General features: G+C 37.1%; 1 protein-coding gene across 3 annotated transcripts; it reads right to left on the reverse strand.

Moving 5' to 3' along the window:
• Positions 1-1,252: 1,252 nt before the first annotated feature.
• LOC121318333 (ran-binding protein 3-like) lies at positions 1,253-21,678 on the reverse strand. Of its 3 annotated transcripts, none has more exons than XM_041254882.1 (15): positions 21,040-21,678; positions 13,070-13,128; positions 12,354-12,384; positions 12,014-12,091; positions 11,564-11,638; positions 9,170-9,244; positions 8,826-8,962; positions 8,247-8,341; positions 7,915-7,996; positions 7,319-7,433; positions 6,789-6,910; positions 5,098-5,218; positions 3,476-3,618; positions 2,571-2,759; positions 1,253-1,657 (listed from the first exon to the last, which is right to left on the reverse strand). In XM_041254882.1, exons 1-14 carry the CDS (start codon positions 21,311-21,313, stop codon positions 2,595-2,597), a joined length of 1,572 nt encoding a protein of 523 aa, XP_041110816.1. In that variant the 5' UTR covers positions 21,314-21,678; the 3' UTR covers positions 1,253-1,657; positions 2,571-2,594. The 3 variants fall into 3 exon arrangements, with proteins under 3 accessions (XP_041110816.1, XP_041110807.1, XP_041110825.1); XM_041254873.1 differs by having other exon boundaries at positions 8,826-8,965; XM_041254891.1 differs by lacking the exon at positions 13,070-13,128 and having other exon boundaries at positions 8,826-8,965.
• Between the last annotated feature and the right edge of the window lie 1,556 nt (positions 21,679-23,234).

The following is a 23,234-nucleotide window of genomic DNA, read 5'->3' on the forward strand; positions in this document are numbered from 1 at the left end:
ACAAATACAGAAATCCATTTAGCAGCTTTAATGCACTTGAAAAAGGTAACAATGACAGAAAACATTGCCAAGTTTAAACAAGTGGGTTTAGAAAAAGTTTACAATGCACTTTAATACAATAGGCAAGTCTGACCCAACTCTGAAAGGCTGGCATTTTATTTAATAGACATGTTTAAAGCTGCAATGTACCACGCCCTGTTGTTCACATTCTCTCATCAAGAAGCAGAATTTATTGTCTGCTCTATTTATCTGTAGTTTTTTTGTTGCAAAAAAAAAAAAAAACGCTACACTAAACAGATCTGCTTCTGTGTCTACTTGTTATCAACAAGGTTTTTGTTTTTAAACCCATTTGTGACACTGCATCGTTAAGAATATTTTATAATAACAATTACTAAATGTCTTGTCTCTTTTGGTGAATAACCAACACTGCATAATATATGCATTTCTTAAATACATGTCTTAAAGGCAACATATCTTTAGAATTGGAAGAAAAATATATATTATTCCCAATATAAACATTCGATCCTATTAAAGTATACATTTGAAAATCAGCATTAGCAGCAAAAGCAAATATATATATATTATACACACACACACTATATATGATTATATGATTACATTAAATATGACGTTGATGCTTGGTACAGATTTTTAAATGGAGTCCAAAACAAGGTGCTATTTTACCAAAGATAACCAACAATGCAGAATGCAAAAAATACAAAATAAACAAAAAAAAACAATCAGAGTAGAATTGCGATTGTGCAGGTGTCATTGAGAAATCACAGTACTGTATCTAGCCAGGGTACTTATCTACAGTACTCCCTCAGCATTTCACATTCATATTTCTTTATTGTGGCAAAAGCCAAAAGCCTCAACAACACTATTTTGTTCACCTTTAATGATATTACAAATGAAAACCACCGTTTACATTAACCCTCTTACCAGTTTGCCTGTATTGAAATATCCTTTATCTAAACAGAGTACATATAGTACAATTATATAAAAGACTATTGTTTTAAAATACATACTGGTATTTAGCAAATGTTTGTTGATGTGAAAAATAAATACCAACAACAATCAAACACAACCCCTCCACCTCTGCCAACAACAACCTTTCACACTCATCAATATGATAAGTGAGAACCAGGGGAATTATTTTGAAGAATACATTTACATATTGAGCTTTACTGCAAATATATATATATATATATATATATATATATATATATATATATATATATATAGAGAGAGAGAGAGAGAGAGAGAGAGAGAGAGAGAGAGAGAGAGAGAGAGAGAGAGAGAGTGAGGGCTGAAAAATAAAATAAACGTCCATGTCGAATGTGCATATCCTTAGTACATTTTTGTTGTTGTAAAATTTGGTCTTTTTGTAACGGTAAAGCGAGAATTTCTTCAATCTTGTGAAGTCAAACTGCCCACGCGTGTTCCACAGACCTAAATACATTCTGATATTCTGTATCTGCAAGCTCTATAAAGAGGTTTGTTCTGGAAGGTTTTCTTTGAAGCATGACTGAAGGTTTAAGCTGACCAGAAAGGAATGCAGTTGTCTTTGACTGTCCAGTATAGCGAGTCCTCTGTAGATACAAGGTGATATCATCATGTGCAGACCCCAGCTGGCTACTCTTCCATTTAGACTGGTCTGTAAAATTCAAGAGATCTTTAGTTATTTTCTGATGCATAATATTATATCTGTTAAAAGTTTCTCACATCAAATACATTGCAATATAATAAATCATAAAAAAAGGAAATTAGGCGTCTTCCGCTCTGAGCCACAAGTTGAATCAGTCACTCATCTCAGTGGTAATTTACATACTGTATTTGCATTAAGACATGTAATACAGCACTGACAAGCCAAGACAAAAGTAGAATTTTCCCAGAACCCTTTTGGGAAATGGGAACATTGCTTTATGTTTTACTAAAACATGTCCTTTATCCAGGAGCACACAAACATACCAAAGTCTAATCAACTTGGAAACAGAAAGGTCCTTTCATAATGGATCACCAGCCGCACACAGGCTGTTGCCAGTACTGTGTGAGGTAACTTTACAGTTTGTTAAATAGGTCTTTTCTGTTTCCTGTCTCAAAGGTACAGATCCCACTGTAGAAGGACACCTTCCAGATAAAGGCGTTTAAGTCAAGCAGGACTATGTGCGATAAACGGCTAAACACATTGTCACCTCAAACAGCTTCACTGCCAATCAACTCACTCAGACAGTTTGTTAATGAGTTTAAAATACATCTGGTATGCTTTATTACAAGCTTTAGTTGTAAACACACACATCTCAGTACCTCTAACTGCTAGAACAGCACTTACTGCAGATGTCAGACCATTTCTTTCACTTTATCATAATTTAGAGGAACAATACGCAAGTTTCCATAAGGACTTTGAAAGTACTGTCTGTTTGTGAATCTGGCTCTGGGGGTACAATATGTAAAGCTGTTGAATTGTTGATTCAAGATTGGCTTATATTTGCTTTAGCTGCAATAATACCAGCAAGCAATGTCAAACATTTTAGACAACAAAAACCAAACACATGTGAAAGCCTCCTTACAGGATCTTGAGCCTCCAAGGCAGGCTATCGCTCATCGTCCTCACTGTCACAGTGCAGGACAGAGGCTTGTGGCTCAGCCTCCAGCCTCATCAGGCTCTCCTCCGTTTCCTGCCCTCCAAAACAACTCCGCAGCGCAACCAGACGGTGGTGAATAGCCAAGTAGAGACGCGCCGTTTCCTTCGCACAAGCCTGCAATGAGAAGGGCAAAGGTCTTCTGTCATGGCATACCCATCCAGAGTACAGTGATTGTCTAAACCCTATATAAGCATTCCACCACAAGCAATGCCACCGGCAGCAGTTCGATCTGTGTTTGTAGGTAAAGAGATCAACATATACAGCCCTAATATTGCCTTGTTAGCAGCGCTCCAGATAGGGTCTGTACCTGGGTGTTTTACGCATTGAAAAAATATGAATTACATATTATATTTATCTGGAGCACTGACTGTTAGCAATTACTCTAATTATTCTTTAGTTCAGGACTTTTGAATAACCAATATGTTTTATAAAGAGAGGGTCATTTTTTTTTTATTATAAAAATTGTTAATCTGCTTCGGCACTCTACCCTATACCACATAAGATATTACTAATCTATAACTTTTTATTGTATTTAAAATGTATGTAAAATAAATATATATCCTAGATATTACAAATCTGATTGCTGTAACTTTAAAATCTCCAGGTACAATGCTGTAGTTGGGAGCCATAGTTAAGATGCTGGGATACTTGTATTCCACCTTGTAATGACAATGCAAGTAGTTGTGTAATGACACTACGGGGCAAATTCGAGCCATGATCAAACCGCCTTATAACTTCCCTGGCTGTCTTATGAAGAGGGAGAACAGCATTTGTTAAACCTGGACTAGGTGCAGGGCAAGTGAGCCCCTACCTGAATTGCAAGCTCTCACCTGTATGAGGAACACTCGAACGGCCTGGCTGTCCAGGTCAGTAGCAGTGAAGCACAGTTTTTTCCTTGCCGGCTTGAACACATTCATCTGAGCCCAGAGCTTAGTGTTGAGGATCACCTTCAGGTTACCCTGGTTTCTCATCACTGCAAACCAAAAATGCACCCTTTAAAAACATTATTTTCAAAATGCATTGCATTGCATAATTATCAGCTATTCAGAGGCTATTCCAAGGCTGTTGAAAGGTAACATAATTTGAAATATAAGAGTTAACTAATGTATGAATGTATCAGTTATTTCCGGTTATTAAAATACCACTCAAACTCATCAACTTTTGTTTCTATAACATATTGCATGTACATTTCACAAATACATATACAAATGTTAATTTACTGTGGTTTAGGATGTCCACATTTAGGATTCAGGTAATGTAGAACTCTGGATGCATTCTGAATCCGAGAACTGTGAGAAGTAACAGATTTCGCTTTACCCCCTACTAGAGCCGGCATATCTATCACATTGCAATGTTGGGATTCAGAAGAGGTTATATGAATAATTCAGGTGGGTGCAGACACTTTACAATCTTACAGTTTTATTGCTGCAGCTCACACATTGTACACATTATGTTCCAACTTCTCAACTCAATTCCTGGTTTATCAGTAAAACTTATTGAGTACAAGACCCTTAAATAACTTTATAAAAACAATTAGAAGGCAATCATTAATATACTACATCAAAGGAAGCTTAAAGAGTTTAACCAACTGACTTATTAGCCTTTTAACAGTAAGTATTTTTCATTTATTATAATTGTTATTTAATTAATCATAATACTGATGTTGTTTTATTAATTTATTATATTTTACAAGAATTACACATTTTGTAAATATAAATGTTAACCTAGCTTTTAAATAGTCACTGGTCGTAAACAATAACAAAAACAATCTTACAACACTACAGAGTTGTTGTTGTTGTTGGGTTTTTTTCAGCCCACTCCAGTCACTAACGGGTGTATTCTATTATGTAGGTCCACAAAAATGGCTAACTGGTCAGTAGCTATGTCTTTTCACACTGCCCTCCTTCTGAAAGCCGTTTTCTTTATGTAGAAAGTGTAGTGAATGATTGACTTTATTGAAAATACACTGCCAGAACCCAGGTTTACCAGTTTAAAAAAATAAAAACTGCCTTTTCTAAATAGGTCTTCAGGGGTATTTTTTTAGGTTATTACTGGTTAAAAACAAAAACTTCAAGCCCTGTGTATGAGTTAATACATTTGCACTATTGGCTCATTTTCATAAACCCTGATTTGCACTAGTCTTAGATTATCTTAACTAAACTAACATTAGGTCGTCCAAGATTAGTGCTAATTGGGATCTGTGAAACCAGTGGTACTTCTTTCTCTTTGCATATCCACTGGTGTGCTGTACTTCTTAGAGCTATGTGAGACTTTTAGGAGTGCCTTATAAATGTGCAAGTTTAATGAAGTAACAGGATGTGTTAACTGAAAATGATACAAACTGAATCTAAACAAGAATACATTCATTGGGATGTACTGAAGTGGCTCTTGAAGCCGGTACAATCCGTTACAATATCTAAAAATTAATATTCTTCCCATTAGGAAACATTACCTAGTCGAGACTGCAGGTTGCCACTTTCCTCTGTGGCCATATCATTGAGCCTCAGAACTCCCCTGCCTCTCTCCAACCAGGACTCAGTGGATTTCTCAAACACAAACAGTTTGCAGGTAACCTACAAACAAAGAATGATATTCAGGTTTCCAAGCTGGTGGTAGGGCCTATTTGTGTAACAGGGATATATCTTCCCAGTTTTTGACCATAACATGGAACTTTGATTTGTTTTTAAATGCATTAAGATTATACAGTCCAGTCAGTATATAGCTCATACATTTGTATAGGCAGCTGGCGGACATCTTGGTGAAGAGACAGCCCGTAACCAAGATTGCCACTATTTGCAAAGCCACATGGCGATGGCATTGTTTGATTGTGTAAATGTGGGAGTGATTGATGATTGTGTTCGTGAAAAGTGTGGAATCTGGCCAGGTGCTGATTGATGAATGAATAATTGTCAATCAACCCCTGACCACATGGTATAAAAGGCAGAACAATAAGTGTTTGGGAGAGTGTGTAAAAGAAAGTATAAGAAGCTGAAAGCCTGGGTGGCAAGAGTTTATTTGGAACATTTATAGTTTATAGCCAGGAATCCCAAAGTAGTTTTAAACCTTCAAAGGTTTGTTAGGCTCATTCATGCACTGTATGTTTTTTTTGTTTTGTTTAGTTTTTTTTTCTCTGTCAACAGAAAGCGTTTGACAATGTGTGAATAATATAAATCACACATTAAATGTCACTCACATGCAAAATTCGATCTTTGAATTTGTATAATGCATATTATTACCTAAAATCCACTACCAAATCGTTATATGTAGCAACTCTATATGGTGGCGCTGCCAGGTATGGTGCACTGGGGCGGTTGTAATGCTTCAGTAAAATACATACTGAATACCTAGTGTACAAGACAGTGTAAGAGAAGTGCGATGGTGGAATATGTTTGAAAATATATGCCAACACTAATAATTTCTATTAAAAAAAACAGAGCACCGTCCGCTCCTCTCCCTTCAGCTCCTGTTATCCAAAGGCAAACCTTTGCGTTGTATAGCATAAGCTGTATTGAAAGAAATGTCTCGAAACTCCTCTGCTGTTTGGGATTTTTTCTGTTAAATGCCCAGACAACCAAAAAAGAAGTTGAATGCAAACTGTGCAAGCTACTGTTGTATCATGGAGGCATAACCAATCGCCGAGGTCACTTGACAAGCGTAAATTCATATTATTATTATTATTATTATTAATATTATTATTATTATTAGTAGTAGTAGTAGTAGTAGTAGTAGTAGTAAAATGTGACTGTGACTGATAACCTGTTTGGAAGGTGACTGTTAAAAAAAGCGTTGTTTTGCCTAAGTTCACTGCAGTTTGTGCTGCTGCAATGCAAGCTTAATGTGTATATCGCAAGCAGCATCAATTACATGTAAATAAACAATGTGTATTTTTATTTAAATTTTAAAAAGGTGATTGCTGTTCTATATAACATTTTTAAACTACATTTGTGTTTTATTCCATTTATATGAATTACCTGTAAAATAATAGGATTTTCAATCAAACATAAACAAGTAGCTATGGTGACGTCACCAGTAAAATATGCTAATTAATAGCACTAAAGGTTCTAACCTTCGGTAATGTGTTCCAAACCTTCGAAAGTCAAAATGCACTCATAGTTGCAGCCCTAGCATGAAGGATAACTGTACCTGCATGACTTTGCTCTCCTCCTCCTCCCCTGTGAAGACCTCCACCTGCTCCAGCAGGCATCTCTTACTGGAAGCTGCAGTGTATGCGGCTGCAGACTCTCTTAATGTCTGCCTTCTCACTGCTGGGAGGTAACACAGCAATAACAGTTACAGCACTCCAGAGAGACACACACACGAGTACCTCTGATATATAAAGGAGACTTAATTACGTTCATTATTATCAGACAAGAAGACGCTGTTTTTAAACCATCTGTAAATAGTTTTTTTCTGCTCCTTCTACATTTCCCTCCTACAACAGTGTTAGAGCGCTATTATATTCTCAGCCACATGGGGGTGATACATACTGAAAATACAGCATTGTAACAAAACAGTAGCAAATACAAATCCTCAAAGTATTGGGATAATGCATGAAATATGAAATACTCCATATTTGTCAGGGCAAAGACAGCATTGTTTTCAAGTAGGGTCTCCAAGTGCTCTTCTGTCTGTGTTCGTACTGTAGTTAGGTGTAATTCCCCCACTGTATTTACTTTTGTAAGGTGGCTCTGAGCTTGACGATTCGGAACCAGAAGAACTCGAGTCTTCATCTAATGATGCATCGTCTTTGCTATCTTCATTGTCACAGTCTGAGGTTTTGAGTGGGCTCTGTTAAAAGAAGAAACATATTTTACAGCATTAACAATTAAATGACTAACTGGCAGGTCTGGTTACACCTAATTTGACAGAGTACAAGAAAACACTGCATGCAACTGGGGTTTTAAATCACTGGCCATATTCACCAACAAATGCAACAGCAACCGCTCATTTTCTGAAAGGGGAAAAAACAATTTTATCCTTATAAAAACTAACGAGAAACCATCTAGAACAATAATTTAACTGTCCTTGTCCACACCGGTTTCTTGATGGTTTTAAAGAATAATGTTTTATATATTTTGGAAAATCTGCCTTTTGCCTGGAACTCGTTTCTCTTTCCAATCCTATAACGCCACAGGGTTTATTATAAAATTCCTTACATTCTTTAAACTGAAAGGAAAATCTGAGTTGTTTTTCTAACACAAATACACACATTCATGAAGAAGTTGCTTTTGGAAGAAAGTGTATTGTAACATGACAATAATCCTCTTACCAAAACTCTTTCACTCATATTTTCTCCAAACACAAACTCTGCATTGCCATCTACTCTGGTCGTCTTCTGATTTGCGAGGTTTCTGCAGAATGCAATTGAATTGTTTGTAGTCAAAGTTCAGTAACTCTTGTTTAGAAAACTAGTCAAACATTTAATGTCATTTCATTTGTCTTTCAAGTTACAATACACAACTATATTACTGTATTAAAATCTTATGATGGTTTAACGGTCAGAGAGAAGTGCAGTTTAATGCTAATGCACCACCTAAAACCACCCACAAAAACCAATGAAAAACAAAATCCTCTGATATACTGAATAATAATAGAATTTACCTTGCTGCCACTGTTGGAAAAAGCTGAAGGAAGATGTTGGATGTTGATTCCATTTCTACACTTGCTGTATCCTGTGCTGACGAGGCTGATGGCTCCTGAAGCATTTGTAAACCAGAAGCCAAATTCATTAGTTCAGTGAGTGGTTATCTTTAGCTACCAAGGCTATAATTATTGCATCACAGCTCCAGAAAGCTACTGCTTGGTAATACAATCCATTCTTGAATGCACTAATCTTAAATGCTGGTACAACAAAGAGAACTGACTTTGCCCCCAAGTGGTGGAATAGAAAATGCTGCACTTATGGCTAAACTTGTGTTTAAAGGGTAATGTAAGGCTGACTGTAGGTAATCATTATAGCTTGACATCATAACAACCATCAAAGCAGGATAGGGCAGAAAGTGGATTACATAAAACTCACACCCACTGAAGCGATATAGGTCTGTTTTGATACTGTACTTTGAGGCATTCAGGGCGAATTCTATTTGTTATATTTTGCTAAATATTTGTGTTTAATATTACTCACGTGGATCTAAAAGCAGACTTTAAATATTAAAATCAGTGATGACATCATTGAAATACCTGAGGCGTTGTTGCCGCACTCCCATAGCAGCTGGGTGTCTCCTCACTGAGCACTGGCTGAGAGAAGCTGTGGAGCGGTGGGGCTTGGAGGACAGCAGGCCACAGGAGAGTCTGTTTCACACTTGGAGGGACAAGCCCTGCTTTTATGAAGTAAAACAGGTACCAGTGTGTATTAGGGCAATCAATCTGTAGCTGTACATACAAATTGACGTCTTTATACGTTTAGATAATTAATAAACTGACTCTTTGCTGTGTACAGTTTCAGATGCTTTTAGCGCACATATAAATGGAATCTGAAAGCAATCAATGGTGTTTAAATTGTCATCTCAGAAACTATTTCTTACCTGTTTTTGTGCTGCTGCTGTCAACATTCAATCTGCTGAACAAGCTCGATGGCATAAACACATTATTTCCTGCAACTGCAAAACAGAAAAAAAGCATTTCCTTTTGTATAGTAATATCTTTAATCTGTTTCCTCTTTAAGGAAGTCCAACAAACATTGAATAACATACCACAAGATTTATGTTCGAAATGAGTGCAGTCTATTCAATTGTAAACGTTTTTACATTGCCTTATCGCAGGTAAAATCACTGTATCATGTTCCCGGATTCATAATGACAGTCTGAAGCGCCTTTCACACTGGCACTCCTACCCAGTTCTGGACCCGAGTTCTGGCTACCCGGGTCACAATCCCATGTAGTGTAAAACCATGTACAGTACCAGTCAAAAGTTTGAGTACACTTGCTGGAAACGAGGATTTTTTCATAATTGACAATTTTTTATAATTTTTTTTTATAATTTTCATAATTGTTTTATGTCGTATACGTTTCTGTAAATACTTGAAAATGAAAACATATGTTATAATATACAAAACAAAACATTAGGAGTATCAAAGCAATGTTCAAGAAAATTTAAAATTGTCTCTAAATCTTGGATTCCTCAAAATAGCCCCCCTTTGCCTTAATAACAGCCTCACAAACACGAGGCATTCGGTTAACAAGTTTCATTAGGAAATCACCCGACATGTCTTCCCAGCTCTTCTGCAGCAATTCCCAGAGATGTAGGGCACTTGTGGGTAGCTTTGCTTTGACTCTTCTGTCCAGTTTGTCCAATACAAGTTCTATGGGATTGAGGTCTGGGCAGGCCAGGTCATTAGATTGAGTTGTCCTTCACTTTCCTTCTTCGCCAGTTAGTTCTTGCACAACTTTGAGGTGTGTTTCGGGTCATTATAAGGACTGCCCAACTAGCCGTAATCCTGATGGAATGGCATGCCTCTGAAGTATGCTATGATAGCCATGCTGGTTGAGCTTGCCATGGACTTGGTAAAGATTACCAACTCTGTCACCAGCAAAGCAACCCCAGATCATGACACTGCCTCCTCCATGCTTGACAGTGGGAACCACACATATATGCACTCACCCTCTCTGCGCCTTACAAATACTTGCGGTTGGACCCAAATATTTCAGATTTTGACTCAACGGTCCATAAGACCGACTTCCACTCCTCAAACATCCAGTTGCTGTGTTTTTTGGCCCAGGCAAGTCTCTTCCTCTTATTCTACACTCTTAACAATGGTTTCTTTGCAGCAATTCTTTCAGTTAGGCCAGCTTCATGCAATCTCCTCTGAACAGTTGATGTTGAAACATCTGTACTTCTAGTAGCATTTAGCTAAGCTTGTATTTCAGGGGAAGTTAATAATTGCCGGTTTTGCAGACTTGTGACTCGAATGAACTTCTCTTGGCCTGCCTGACCTTGTTCGGTCCTCATGAGTGCCAGTTTCTTCAAATCGTTTGATGATCTTGGCCACAGCAATTACAGACACATGCAAAGTTCTTGAGATTTGTCTTAAAGATTGACCTTTATTTCTTAAAATAATTACAGACTATCTTTTTTCTTTGTTTAAATGAGCGTATTTTGCCATTTTCTGCTCCCTTACATTCAGGAATGACAAACTTGTGCCTATGCTACCTATATTTATAGTAATCATAGACCCTCACCTGTTAACAATAATTGGTGACAAAAGGTTAATTAGGTAACATGCCAGTTAACTCAGAGAACATCTAACAAAGACACTTTTATACTTAGGCCAGTGTTCTAACACCGTGTTAAACACATTTCAGACTTTTAACTGACTTGGGCTTCAGACTGAAATCCCCTTGCTTTGGGTGACCATTTCATTGAAATTGACAAGATTTACATTTTCATTTAAAAATTACATTTTTGAATGCAATTCACTTATGATTATCAGCTTATATAAGTACACGTATCATATAATGAAATATTAAGTGTTTATAGACAAGTTTATACAGTTAAAAGCATAGACAATCATGAAAAACCTGGTTTCAAGCAGGTGTACTCAAACTTTTGTCTGGTACTGTACCTGGGTGGTACCCAAGTTGGCCCCAGTCCCATAGACTCACTCACCTCAGGATGTGGTCGACATGCTTTGACCTGGGTTGAGGGTACAAAATGCATGTCGGACGTTCATAAGCAGACGAAATAACAAACAGCAATGCCTGTGTGAAGGTTTCACTTCTGCGAGGAACATTTCTGTTTAGCCTTATTTTTGTTGATTGAGACTGCATCAGCCAGATTGCAGTCTGTGATGAAGAAAAGTTTGCCGACGGTACAATCCAGAGATGTTTGGATGGAAGCGTCCGTAACAAGCTGCTTCCAGGGCATTGATACACGCATTGTGTACTTGCTGAGGTAACTGGGTAACTGCTACACAGTCTTACCTGGCTTTTGTGGAGGGAAGGAGAGGATGCAGCTAAATGAAGACGATCTCACTCGTTTATCTCTACAGTTTGAATCTGCAACACAAGAGCAAAATATGTTAAAAGGAAGCTCGCTGTCACGGTCATTGATTTATGCTGTCCCTTTAGATGATGTTTAGGATGTCTTGCAGGTGCTCCTCCAAGCCCTAATGCTTAATTTAGTGCTCAGTGGCCCTGGGAAACCTACAGGATTTTTTTTTGTTTTAATTTATTATAAAAAATATGAATACATTAAATAAATGAATACTAACCTCAATGTGCAAACTAGTGAGGCAAAATAGTGAAAACATTTTATACACAACAAAACGTAATTGTTGTATGATGTATGTTTATAAAATTACTGCCGCGCATAGCAGGGTAACAGCACGTAAAATGGGAGAATATTGTGGAATAGGCAACCCTTAATCTTACCATCTTGAATATGTGAGGCTGCAGAGGAGTAGGTAAAAGAAGTGGATCTTCCACGTTTTTCTGCTGGGACTCCCAGGCCTGTTGGAGATTAAAACATAAAATACAGGTATATTCAAGAACAAAAATAAAACGTGGATTTATAGACAACGCAGCATTTGTTTAAAAAACCTCTCCCTATATTAACAGTTTAACAACAATAGCCCCCACCCTTACAATTTGCCGACAATACATGAGCTGGCAATTCGTTATTGGCTGTAGCTATTAGAAGGTTTTCATGATATTTTTTTACAAATCAGTATTTGAAAAAAAAAAAAAGGAACGGTGTTACACCATTACCTACCACTTTCATATTTGGAGTCCTCAGCTGGCCTCTGCAAAAAAAAAAAAAAAGTATATTTAAATTGTGTTAATTTACAATGCTTGTTAAAGTTTAAATTTCAGCATAAACCTGGTTTACATAGGCTATCTCCTCTTTTGCATAATTTATTTTAATTAAAAAGCAGGTCAAACAGAGACCACACTTTTTGTTTTTCATTTACATCTGAAATTAATGGCGCTGAGTTTTACTCAAAAAACTCAGTGATGGCAAGAAATGCCATCAAAATACTGTAGACTACAGCTGATCTGTTACAATTGCTTAACTTTGTAAGATGTATCGAGTAAACAACACTGAGGAATAACTACATACTAACAGAATGCATATGCCTTCAATGTTTGTTTTAGGGTAATGATTGCTTCACTGAGTCCTGGTGGGGCCTCCCTTAATAACCACTGCCTGGCTCTGCACTGGCATGGTTACATGGTCTTGAATGCTCTCTATGCCTATAGTTCATGCAGCCTCTTCAGAACCATTACCTTCTTCCTGGGTATATTTTATATTAAGGCGATAAAGCAAACTAGACTACAAATCTAGGGTAATGTAATGTTCACGGGGACTGCAGGACCCGAAGGCCTGCATGACAAGGGGTAAAACCTGCAGTCACGGACGACCACTCCCTTTCCTCCACTGCATTAACTGGAAGATGTTTTTTTCTGTGCAAAACAGACGTGAATTACCTTCAGGGTTTGTTCTTTCTTGTGAAAAACAAACACAGGAGGAGCAATCCCTGGGTTCTCTGAAAGCACACAAGGATAGACGTAAGTCTACATCTCCAAGTATGTACAGTATAAACATATGCATTGCAGGAATTAGCCGTCAGCCCGACATTCATTCAGCATGATTCTTAAACATTAACCTGCTGCAGCCAGTCACAAACCGGTTAAATCCATACTTAGGCGGTTTGCAGTGCATGTTATCGAAGGAACCCTGGTTGTGCTGCCAGCTGAGGATTACATTTCCAATGTGTGATGCAAATGACTGACATTGTCCAATCCATTAGGGCCTGGTAACGACTATCCCCTGCATGTCATAATCTAAATACAAGAACAGGGTAACTGGCAGTTGTTGCTCTGGAATCATTAACTTTTTGATTTATTGATTATGCCAAAAGCTAACTGAGCTCTGAGGTCAAGGTGGTTGAATCTGTGGTTTTCTAACGCAAGATACATTTCGTACTGTTCAGTGTAGTGTCATCTGCGATGCTATGTTAACATGTTTAGACAGGTACTTTTGTTTTCATTTCACAAGGATCTAAATTTTATCAGTATGCAGTTGTACTTGCAATGATAAACTGCTTAAAAACATAATTCAGTCATGTAGCAGAAGGGTCACAAAAGTGATCAAAATCTAATTCCCCAAACAAATTCCCACATTTTCCTACAGGGTTGGCAGTGCTCCAGATAAGGGGTGTACCACTGCAATTCCTGACTGAAAAACAGCCATTTACATCCCATTAAAAAAAAATATTGAGGATTTGTTGCAGAGCCGTTGAGAAACAGACAGGACCCGTCGCTTTATCGGTAGTACAGAAAGGAAGTGTTTACTTTCTCTGTGACCACCGGAAGCTTCTATTGGTGCACTCGAGAATGAGCGATTCATGTCACAACCAATAACGGTCTAGACTGTGTATACGTTAAGAAAATAACAACTAACCCTCCTTTCTTATTTCTGCACTTTAAAAGACCTACAGTGAATAGAATACTGTTGCAACAATTAAAAAAATGCATATATATATTTCCTCGTAATATATATATGATATATGTAATTAAAGTTTCACTATTTATTTAATATTGTCATAAACAAAGGAAAAGCACACTGCATATATAAGACTAGCATACTGGCGTCTTGTTCATAAAAAGAATAACTGATGATTGGGAAAACAAATTTATTTGGCTTCTTATTGATTCCAATACAGAATGACAAACAGAACAAGATTTCGCTGTGTGACCTGTACAGACGCTAAACTGGACAACGCATTTTCTAAAGGAGTTTCAGGTTTGTGGGTTTTTAAATGTTACAGTAACATGCCTGCTAAAGGTTGTTGTTTAAATATATAGCTAAGTAAATGTGCAGTTTACAGTAGCTTCAGTCTGTCATTTTCATACTATGAGCTATCGGAGATATAAGCACGTCATAATGTATTACTTTACACATTTGTACATGTTTATTCTATCATATATCATTAATTACTTCATTCGTTTTGCATGGGGCGTTTAATTTTGTTTATGGACTGTGAACATAATTGCAATTGTATTTTACCACTGATCCAAGTACTGTTTGTGTGTGTTCCCAATTTTTTTTTTGTTTTTAATAAGCGTTTATTTACAACAATTCTCGGAACAACTACAATATAGTTTTGGTAGCGTTGCCATCATAATACACTGTACAATTTAATTGTACGCCTCTACGTTTTCAGTAAACATGCACAGCTGTCAACACTGATAAAACACAATGCAAGTAAGGAACATGTTGTGGCTGAAAACTGAAACCTTCACAGAAAAGCTATAAAAAAAAGTGTAAAGCACAGTTACAACATCATTATTTTAGTTTATTATGACCACATTTATGCTGATTTAATTCAGTAAATAAATCCTGTGCAAAATTTCACCTTAAAAATAAAAAAAGTAATTGTACTAATCGTGACTTATTTTATTATCATAAAAATGTACTACTGCAGTTCGGAAGCAATTTAAAATTACTACTGCTGAAACATTTCTGGGAGTGATTACTACTACAGAAAAAAATTATCTGGAGCACTGGTTGGGGCAGAAAAACAGGCAAATCCCCCGCCTTCTGGGACAAAAACGGCTTGTCAGTCCTGCATCGCAAAATAATAAAACATAATGATAAGCAAACTTTATTTTGTGGCAGATTTCCCAAGCAGTATTTTAGAAAATGGAATGCAGGGATGGAAATAAGACTACTATTGCATAGCAGCTTCACCGATTCCAGGTTTTACTACAAGCTTCATTAGCCACAGTATATAGGTAACAAGCCCAGGTGTGTCTTATTAAACTCATAGCAAAAACCAGGAATGGATCAAACTGCTATGCAATGAGTCTTACAGTATTTCCATCCCTGAAATGTTACTTTTCTTCAGAGCTCTAAAACTATATTCTGTTTATAAGCCTATCCTGCTGAAATGTCACACTGTTAATATTACCCAGAACAGTGAATGACTAGTCCCTCCAGTGACAGAAATCATTATCATCTCTTGCAAACCCACACTACTGAAACAAACACCGCTCTGGCAAAACTCTGCAGTCAGTGGGTTGTTAAAGATAAAACCATAAAAAAGACTGGCTTACTAGGGTCTTGCATTCATACCAGCTCAATCCTGTCTAGAGCACTTGCCTCATCATATTTACAGAATTAGACACCTTTAAAACTAAGCAGCACAGGGAAGGAAGTGTTGCCTAATGTTTAATGGTAATAGCATCACACTAGATACATTTTGGATTGCTTCCCTGGTTTGACAGTTATATGATTTCTTCCTAAAAAAAAACCGAAAACATATATATTGTATTTTCTGGCCACAAACTCCCTAGCCAATAATGTCTGTGGCTAATATGTCAGCAACAACAACCCCCCAAATAAGGTTTTAAATGGGGCTGTATTCCCCATTATTAAATCAGTTTTACCAAAAAGCTGATATGTAAACAGTAAAATTTTTTGCTGTACTTGTTAGTCATTTAAATCATATCGAACCCATTTTGGGTATCGACTATTGCTAACGATTCTTCAAGAGGATTTCGCAACCTCTAGGACAGACTATGACAGCTACAAATCAATCTCAGGATCATAACGTTAATAGCTCATAAGCATTTACAAGCTTTTGAATGGCAAAACTATTAAAACTTGATGGAGAAAACTATGATGTTCAAAATGAACCTATTGTAATTAAAAAAATATACTCATGTATTATACCACTGCCAGTATGATCCTTGGAAATCACCAGCAATGGAATAATTTAAATACTAGTATATTTAGTGCATGAATGATCAAACGCATACAGTCCCTGTGAAATTTACAAATACTAAAACACACTTAACTATCGAAGAGTATTTTTATTTCCTGAAACATTCATCACTAAACTTAACATTTCTGTTAGTATTTCTATGCACTACGTAGTGTTTTATAGGTGGATATGTCCCCATCCTAACTTTAATATCGAACTTTGTGTGCTCCAGACATAGACTACCATACACTGTCATTCAACACACGCAGTTATTCATTCAGATCCACCAAGCATGGTTATACCATATTTGTGACATTGGTCACTTACAATGTATTCCAGGGAACAGGATTTTATATTGTCATGAAAACAGAATGCTGTAAACTGCCTTTAACTTGATTCTATTTGAAAATTAGGCCAGATAGTTTGTTGAGGTCAGTCCTGTGTTCGTACAGCATGACATGCCAAGGTTTAGGCAGCTGTCTGGCCCATTCAGTCAAGAAGAGGGGGAATGTCAAGACCAGGCCTCGCCAACCCTGTGACTGTGAGGTGGCGGCTGCCATCATTCATGTCTCATAGCATACAGAAATGACACTTGCAGACAAGCAGAATATCAAGGACGTTGATTAACACCTGCATGGAAAGTAACCAAGTAACTGACATTGCTGGAGCTTTTTCAGGCTAAAGCTTTCTCTTGCAGGTTCCTCCATTTAAGCAAAAGAAGTCATGAGCTTTCCAACTGACCCCATGATTCCCTTCACTAAATCAAAGCAACAGTATTTTGTACACTGCCCTCCAACTAGCACTGGGAGGGCATGACTGGGCCTGGGCATTTGTTGTCCACTTTATCGTGTGCAGCCCTATTCCCTCAAAATATCATGGTTTCCCTAGATATAGATTAATCTTCAAATTAATTTACATTAAATATTATTAATTTACTAGTAATGGAGAAAGCCATTGAGACATTTATTTTACTTCCAAAAACCGTCCATACCTGCCAAGCATAGGCGTAGCTTACACGGGACACGCCCCCCTCGCTTATTCAATGATGGGAAAATGTCCCCTTCATATTGTTTCTCTTTATGTTTGCGGGAATGGATGGAAACAGAAATTAAACTGGTAGGAATAGGTGTGACCGGGAATAAAGAGTTTTACATGTCAAGGGAATGGATGGGAGTGGAATAAAGGCTGCAGGAATGGGTGGGAGCCAGACTGAAAGTTGTGGGAAGAGCAGTACAGTACCAAACTTTAGTTTGTCAGACGAGCTACAAGAACTTTAGATGTTGTGATATTAAACCAATCAACATGAGATGCTGCAAAATTGAACCAATCAAATGCGTACTCAGACTTGCATCCATATATTTACCAAGACAGACACTTTAACTGTTGTATCAATGACACTCATTTTAATTGACACACCCCATTTAGTGATGTCACTAACCCACCCATTCAATTCAACCTTGCTTGCTTCAAGACCATTAAAAATAAATTGTAAAAGACCTAAACTCATTTTAAATATGTCAACCTCAGCAAATAATTGAATCAAATAAACTTATTGTTAGTTCAAGTTGGAGTGAAACTGAAAAGACTACTATATACAGAAACTCTTCACCACACTTTCGAAACCAAAGTTATGCCACTGCTGTCAAGACTGGTAACATACCGAATGCCAGAAAAGTCTTAGAAGTCATCACTGGACAAAAAGGGTTATTAGTAACATATATAAATGACAAGCTTTGTACAGGTCCGAGATATCGCAGTAAATGAATTTATTCAATGCCTCTATAAAGCGCTCAAGTATTTCTCTAAGTACAGCTGGTACACCTCTAACCTGCTCTCTGCACCAATTTGCACCAAGTGAATGTAGAAATACCAGATTTGTTCTATGTGTATTTCTTCCTGATGTTTTTATTTTTTTAATCTACTAGGGCCTAAGTTTTGGTTAATGGTTACATGCTGGTATACCAGTTGTACCCTTTTGAGGCCACAATTAAACTTAAAAAATATCTGCAGGGTGTGATGACAAAAAAAGAATACATTACTTAAAGCCCCTTTCACACTGACACTTCTACAGTTCACAATCGTTCACAGTTCGCGGGGTCACAGTCCCGGTTAGTGTGGAACCATGTACCTGGGTTGTACCCGGGTTAGCCCAGGTCCCAGGGACCCACTCCAGGATGTGGGTTGACACACTTTGACCCGGGTTGAGCGAGACAAAATACACGATGGCCGACGAAATAACAATCAGCCACGTCTGCGTGACGGTTTCACTTCCACAAGGAACGTTTTTGTTTATTCCGAAGAGACACTATAAGACATGCGTTTGCGGTTGCAAAACAACGAAAGGAACGTTTTTGTTCATCTGACGTTAACCACCATTTTGGTTGCTTGAGGATTGACCCAAAAAAAGTTCCGGTTAGGGGTAAACTAGATTCGTCTACAAAGGGTTTTTTCGTAACCATATCACTACTCTTTCAGATGTTTCTAATAAATAATGTTGGGATGATGTGTAATCTATTCAAGAAGCATTGAACGATATTTCATGCTATATAACGAACTACCTATTTCATATATATATCTATATATTATATATATAATATATATTATAATATATATATATATATTACTGAATTCGTGCATATTGTACTTAATATTTCTGTTAACAGTCAGGACAAATAAATTTCGGATCTTTTATCTTCTTAAATTAACTAATGAACACCCTTTTATAATCAGTAACTGATTAAAATAAAATAAAATTCTCAGATTAAAGACGACTTACTAAGACTTCTCTTTAGTCCTTTCAAATTCCCTTTGCATAAACTTTACATCCATAGCAATAAACAAGCTTACATAATCTTAACTGGCTTGCATGGGCTTGTACTTTTCCTTTGGCAAGCTCTGACTATGTTATTAAAATGTCCTGCCAGTTACACTACTCTAAAGTTTTTTTTTGTTTAACTGCAGTACAGCCAGAAGCACCAAGGCCCTCCCTCAGTCCCTTCCTAAGCACCGGTTTAGACCAGGTTGCACCGGATCTAGCTAGCTTGGCTCTTTCTTGAGGGAGTGAGAAACCAACAGCTAATGGCTGTGCAAACCTAACAAAGCCTAAAGGACCGCAGCAGCTGTGAGTGGAATGATTCTCCAGGCCTGGCCTTGAGTGATTGCATTCGATTCTTAAGCAGAATTCAGAACGTTTTATTTAATTGACTATCATTACAAACATGTTTGGCTCTTTGAAGAAAATCATTTGTTATACCACTTAAACACAGTAACAAGAATTATGTATTCCTTATACTTAAAGAATGGTGTCCATTTAGCCATGTGGTTTACAGTAGGTTCGTTAACAGACTAGCGTTAATAGGCAAATATTAAGAGCTTAACACTCCATTCAGTTATTTATTTACTGGTATGGTATAATTAGGTAGACATGTTTGCTAACCATTTAAAATTATTTTAATATACTATATGTATGTTAAGTATTAAAATATGCAATGCACACATTAAATTATATATACTAGGGCCTTCATGTATTAAACTGACCTGTTCCACTGATTGAGATGTAACACACATTGTCCTATGGGGAGACTTTCAGAACCAGAGTGAATACATTTCAACATGCTTCCAATAATAACCAGTGGAGAGGTCTCTACTAGATGATTCTCCTACTAAAAACGACCTTCAGCAACAATAAAAGCCATTCAGATCTCAAGTGGGTTCTCACCTTTGTTAAACAATAAATAATTGCATTGAATTGAACAGGTTTTTTTTTTTTTGTTACTAGTCCAAATCTGTCCTGTTTGTTATACAGTGACGGTACTTTTACATTTATTACATTTTATGTTTAACACAAAACAGACGTACGTCGTATAAGAATATAATCATGCGTAATATACAGTTGTACTGTTTTTTTGTTTTTTTTGTTTCTGTTTTTTTGTCGTCAAATATTGAGACAATCTCTTCAACTTAATATTTGAAACCTTGGTTTTAAAATGGCTGAATTTAATTTATTTATTTATTTTTTTAAATCATTCAATTACTACGTTTTCACAGTATTTGATACATTATTCTTATAGTTAAACAAACGTTTACTATTTTATGATCACTCAATGTTGATAAAAAGCAACACTGGTTAGTTTTGATTTTCTGTGTCAACAAGCGGTACGCTCACGGAATCTGACAAATTTAGCCAATGGTCTTCTAAGAATGATCTCCGTGAACGCACTCATTGGCTAAATTGGTCAGATTCTGCACGGAATCTGCGTAGAATGATCTCCATGATCGTACCCGTTGTTCCAGTGTGTGCAACTGGTAGAGTTCACCCTCCTGCAACACCGATAGTAACAGTCATCTAGGAACCACAAGCCTGCATCTCAGGGGCAGCAGAAACAATGTTGTTTGGCGACACCATAAGTTCACAAGTGTTCCGAGTTCTCTACGTACTAGTAGCTGTTTGACAGATGAAAATACTTAACATACGTCTGTAGAGCTGCGGTGCTAAAAAGAAAAAAAACTAGGCTGGTTTAATTTAAAGCAAAATGTTAACGTTAGAGTAACTTTGTCCAAATTAAAAGTTTGGTGCAGTAGGGGCACATTAATCGGTATTCTGACTTGTTTCTAGCTAACTGTTAGTTTGCTTTTGCAGTGACAGACTTCCAATCTTGTGTTTGTATTATACAATAATAAAATGGTTACCTTTGCTGCAGCAGGGTTCTCTGTGGGTCGGTTGGCGGTCTCCCGGCAGGCTGTAGGAGCTCCTGACATAACAACTTCTCTTGTGGGTAGACGCAGGTAAAGTTTTACCCCTGCTCGGTGTGTTACCGATACTAATTTTAACCCTGGTGGTGGGGGATAAAAAAGCCTTGCTTCTGGTGGCAGGACAGACTGCGCTGGCAGAGCTATTCGTGGACAGAGGAACGATAGCTGGATATAAAGCAGCATTTCCTGATGTCACTTGCTGGCTCCTCATATCGAAAATACAATGTAAACAGCAAGCTATATGGTATGACGATTGGCTAATAAAAACGAATCTCTACGGCTACATTAATGCCTTAGCAAATTAATCTAGAAAATGTAGAACTCAAACCGTACAGTATCACTGCAATACAGCACTATTAAAAATAAATAGCAAATGCTACAGAAAATAATTTGTTACACTGGTCCCTTAATATTTTCTAAAAAAAAAAAAACGCTTCTTCGCGTTTGAAGCAAGCGCAGATACTAATCTACTGATACTAAACGAATAAAAAAAAAAATCCTGAAGATACACTGATCTCTAATGAACTATTTCAATGGTTTTACAACTGCGTTTCAGCCGATGCTTTCCAGTAAAAAAAAAAAATGAGAAAGATGAGTGGGCGGAGATATGTAAAGCATGGGCGGTGTTGAACTGGAGTGCACGTGTAGGTCGAGGCTTCTTTCTGAGGATGGTGATTCACAGCTACTGTACATTAGAATGTTTTACTCAAACCTGAATTCATGTTATTATCAATTGAAATGCATTCTGCTGTACTGTTTACAAAATTTCAAGTCAACTTTTTTTTTTTCTTGCAAAACTACAACAACATGTTACACAGTACCTTTTTGGTCTCTTGTTTACTTGATATTTCCAGAATTTAGCAGTGTGTGAATTTATGAAAAGTAGAACTTTTCTTTTTTTCTTTTCATCCCTATAAGAAGCACACACTGCTTATATTAAGCACCCCCTGTCTCACCTGCTACAATATAAACTGATTTTATGTCAGGGACTAGTTTTCTTTTCACCAAAAAAATGCTGATATGATATACAGTACACACCCTTATGAGACCTTCCACTTACAGTGACTGGAGGTTCTAGTCCAGATACTCTTATTTGGAATGTGTATTTTTTGTACCACAAAACAAACTCAGATGCAGACTCAATTCAGCTTAGGTAGTGCCTGCACGTTTTGTTTCACCTGCAGTTGCTGACAATAGAAGAGCAATTAATCTTGCAGATGAATAAAGCAATTAACTTTATTCAGTCTCCAAGACCTCTGTGACAGTCCCTTCACAGAAAGAAACCCAGGGAACAGGGGAACAATTGAACTATGGGTTTCACTAACTTACAAGATGTAACACACACCCATTGGAAATGTATTAGGCAACCTTAACTTCCTTTCAATTTGGTCGCCACAATAGCTCCCAAAGAGGCTGTATTTATTTAAGTAAGTAATTTTAGTGTCATTGCCATATCCATCACACTACCAAAAAAAGCTGTAGTTAAAAGTTCCTCTCCATCAATCACTGGCTATTTTTGGATCCTAAAGGCAACATGATTCCCACTGCTGTGCCTCAAGCTGTCAGCACAAAAAACGTTGCCCGTTACTTCATGTAAGGGGTTCCAAAGTGGCAAATCACTAGATGTGATTGGTTAAATTCAATTACAGGTGAATAGTCTGACCAGATAAAAAATCCCATTATCTTGATTAAATCTTCAATTCTTCATTTACCTTGTAATGAGAACTTGTAACTCAGTGGGCCTGTCCTGGTAAAACCTCTTCAGTAACAATATGCCACTAGATGATCATCCCTACATAAAATGTGTTTAAAATGAATGTGGATTGATGGAGTGTGTACAAAATAGGGGGGGGGGGGGAAGTCAACTTTAACTTTTAATAAACTACTAAAAATCATAACATTGTGTTTTAAAAAATATGATAAGGTTGCTCAGCAAATGGTTTGCAAAGCAAACACATCTTTGTCACTCTCTAAAGATTTTGTTGTGCAACTAAAAAGAACAGAATTGTAACAGGGGTAGAGTCTCAGGTGTCAGTAAAAGCACAAAATGGGAGACCAAACAGTAATTAAACAAGGCTATTTTGATGGCAGCTAAGCAATACAGTCTTATCCCTACATTTAAACTTTCCAGC

Source organism: Polyodon spathula, chromosome 1 (assembly GCF_017654505.1).
Source record: "Polyodon spathula isolate WHYD16114869_AA chromosome 1, ASM1765450v1, whole genome shotgun sequence".
Taxonomy (NCBI): domain Eukaryota; kingdom Metazoa; phylum Chordata; class Actinopteri; order Acipenseriformes; family Polyodontidae; genus Polyodon; species Polyodon spathula.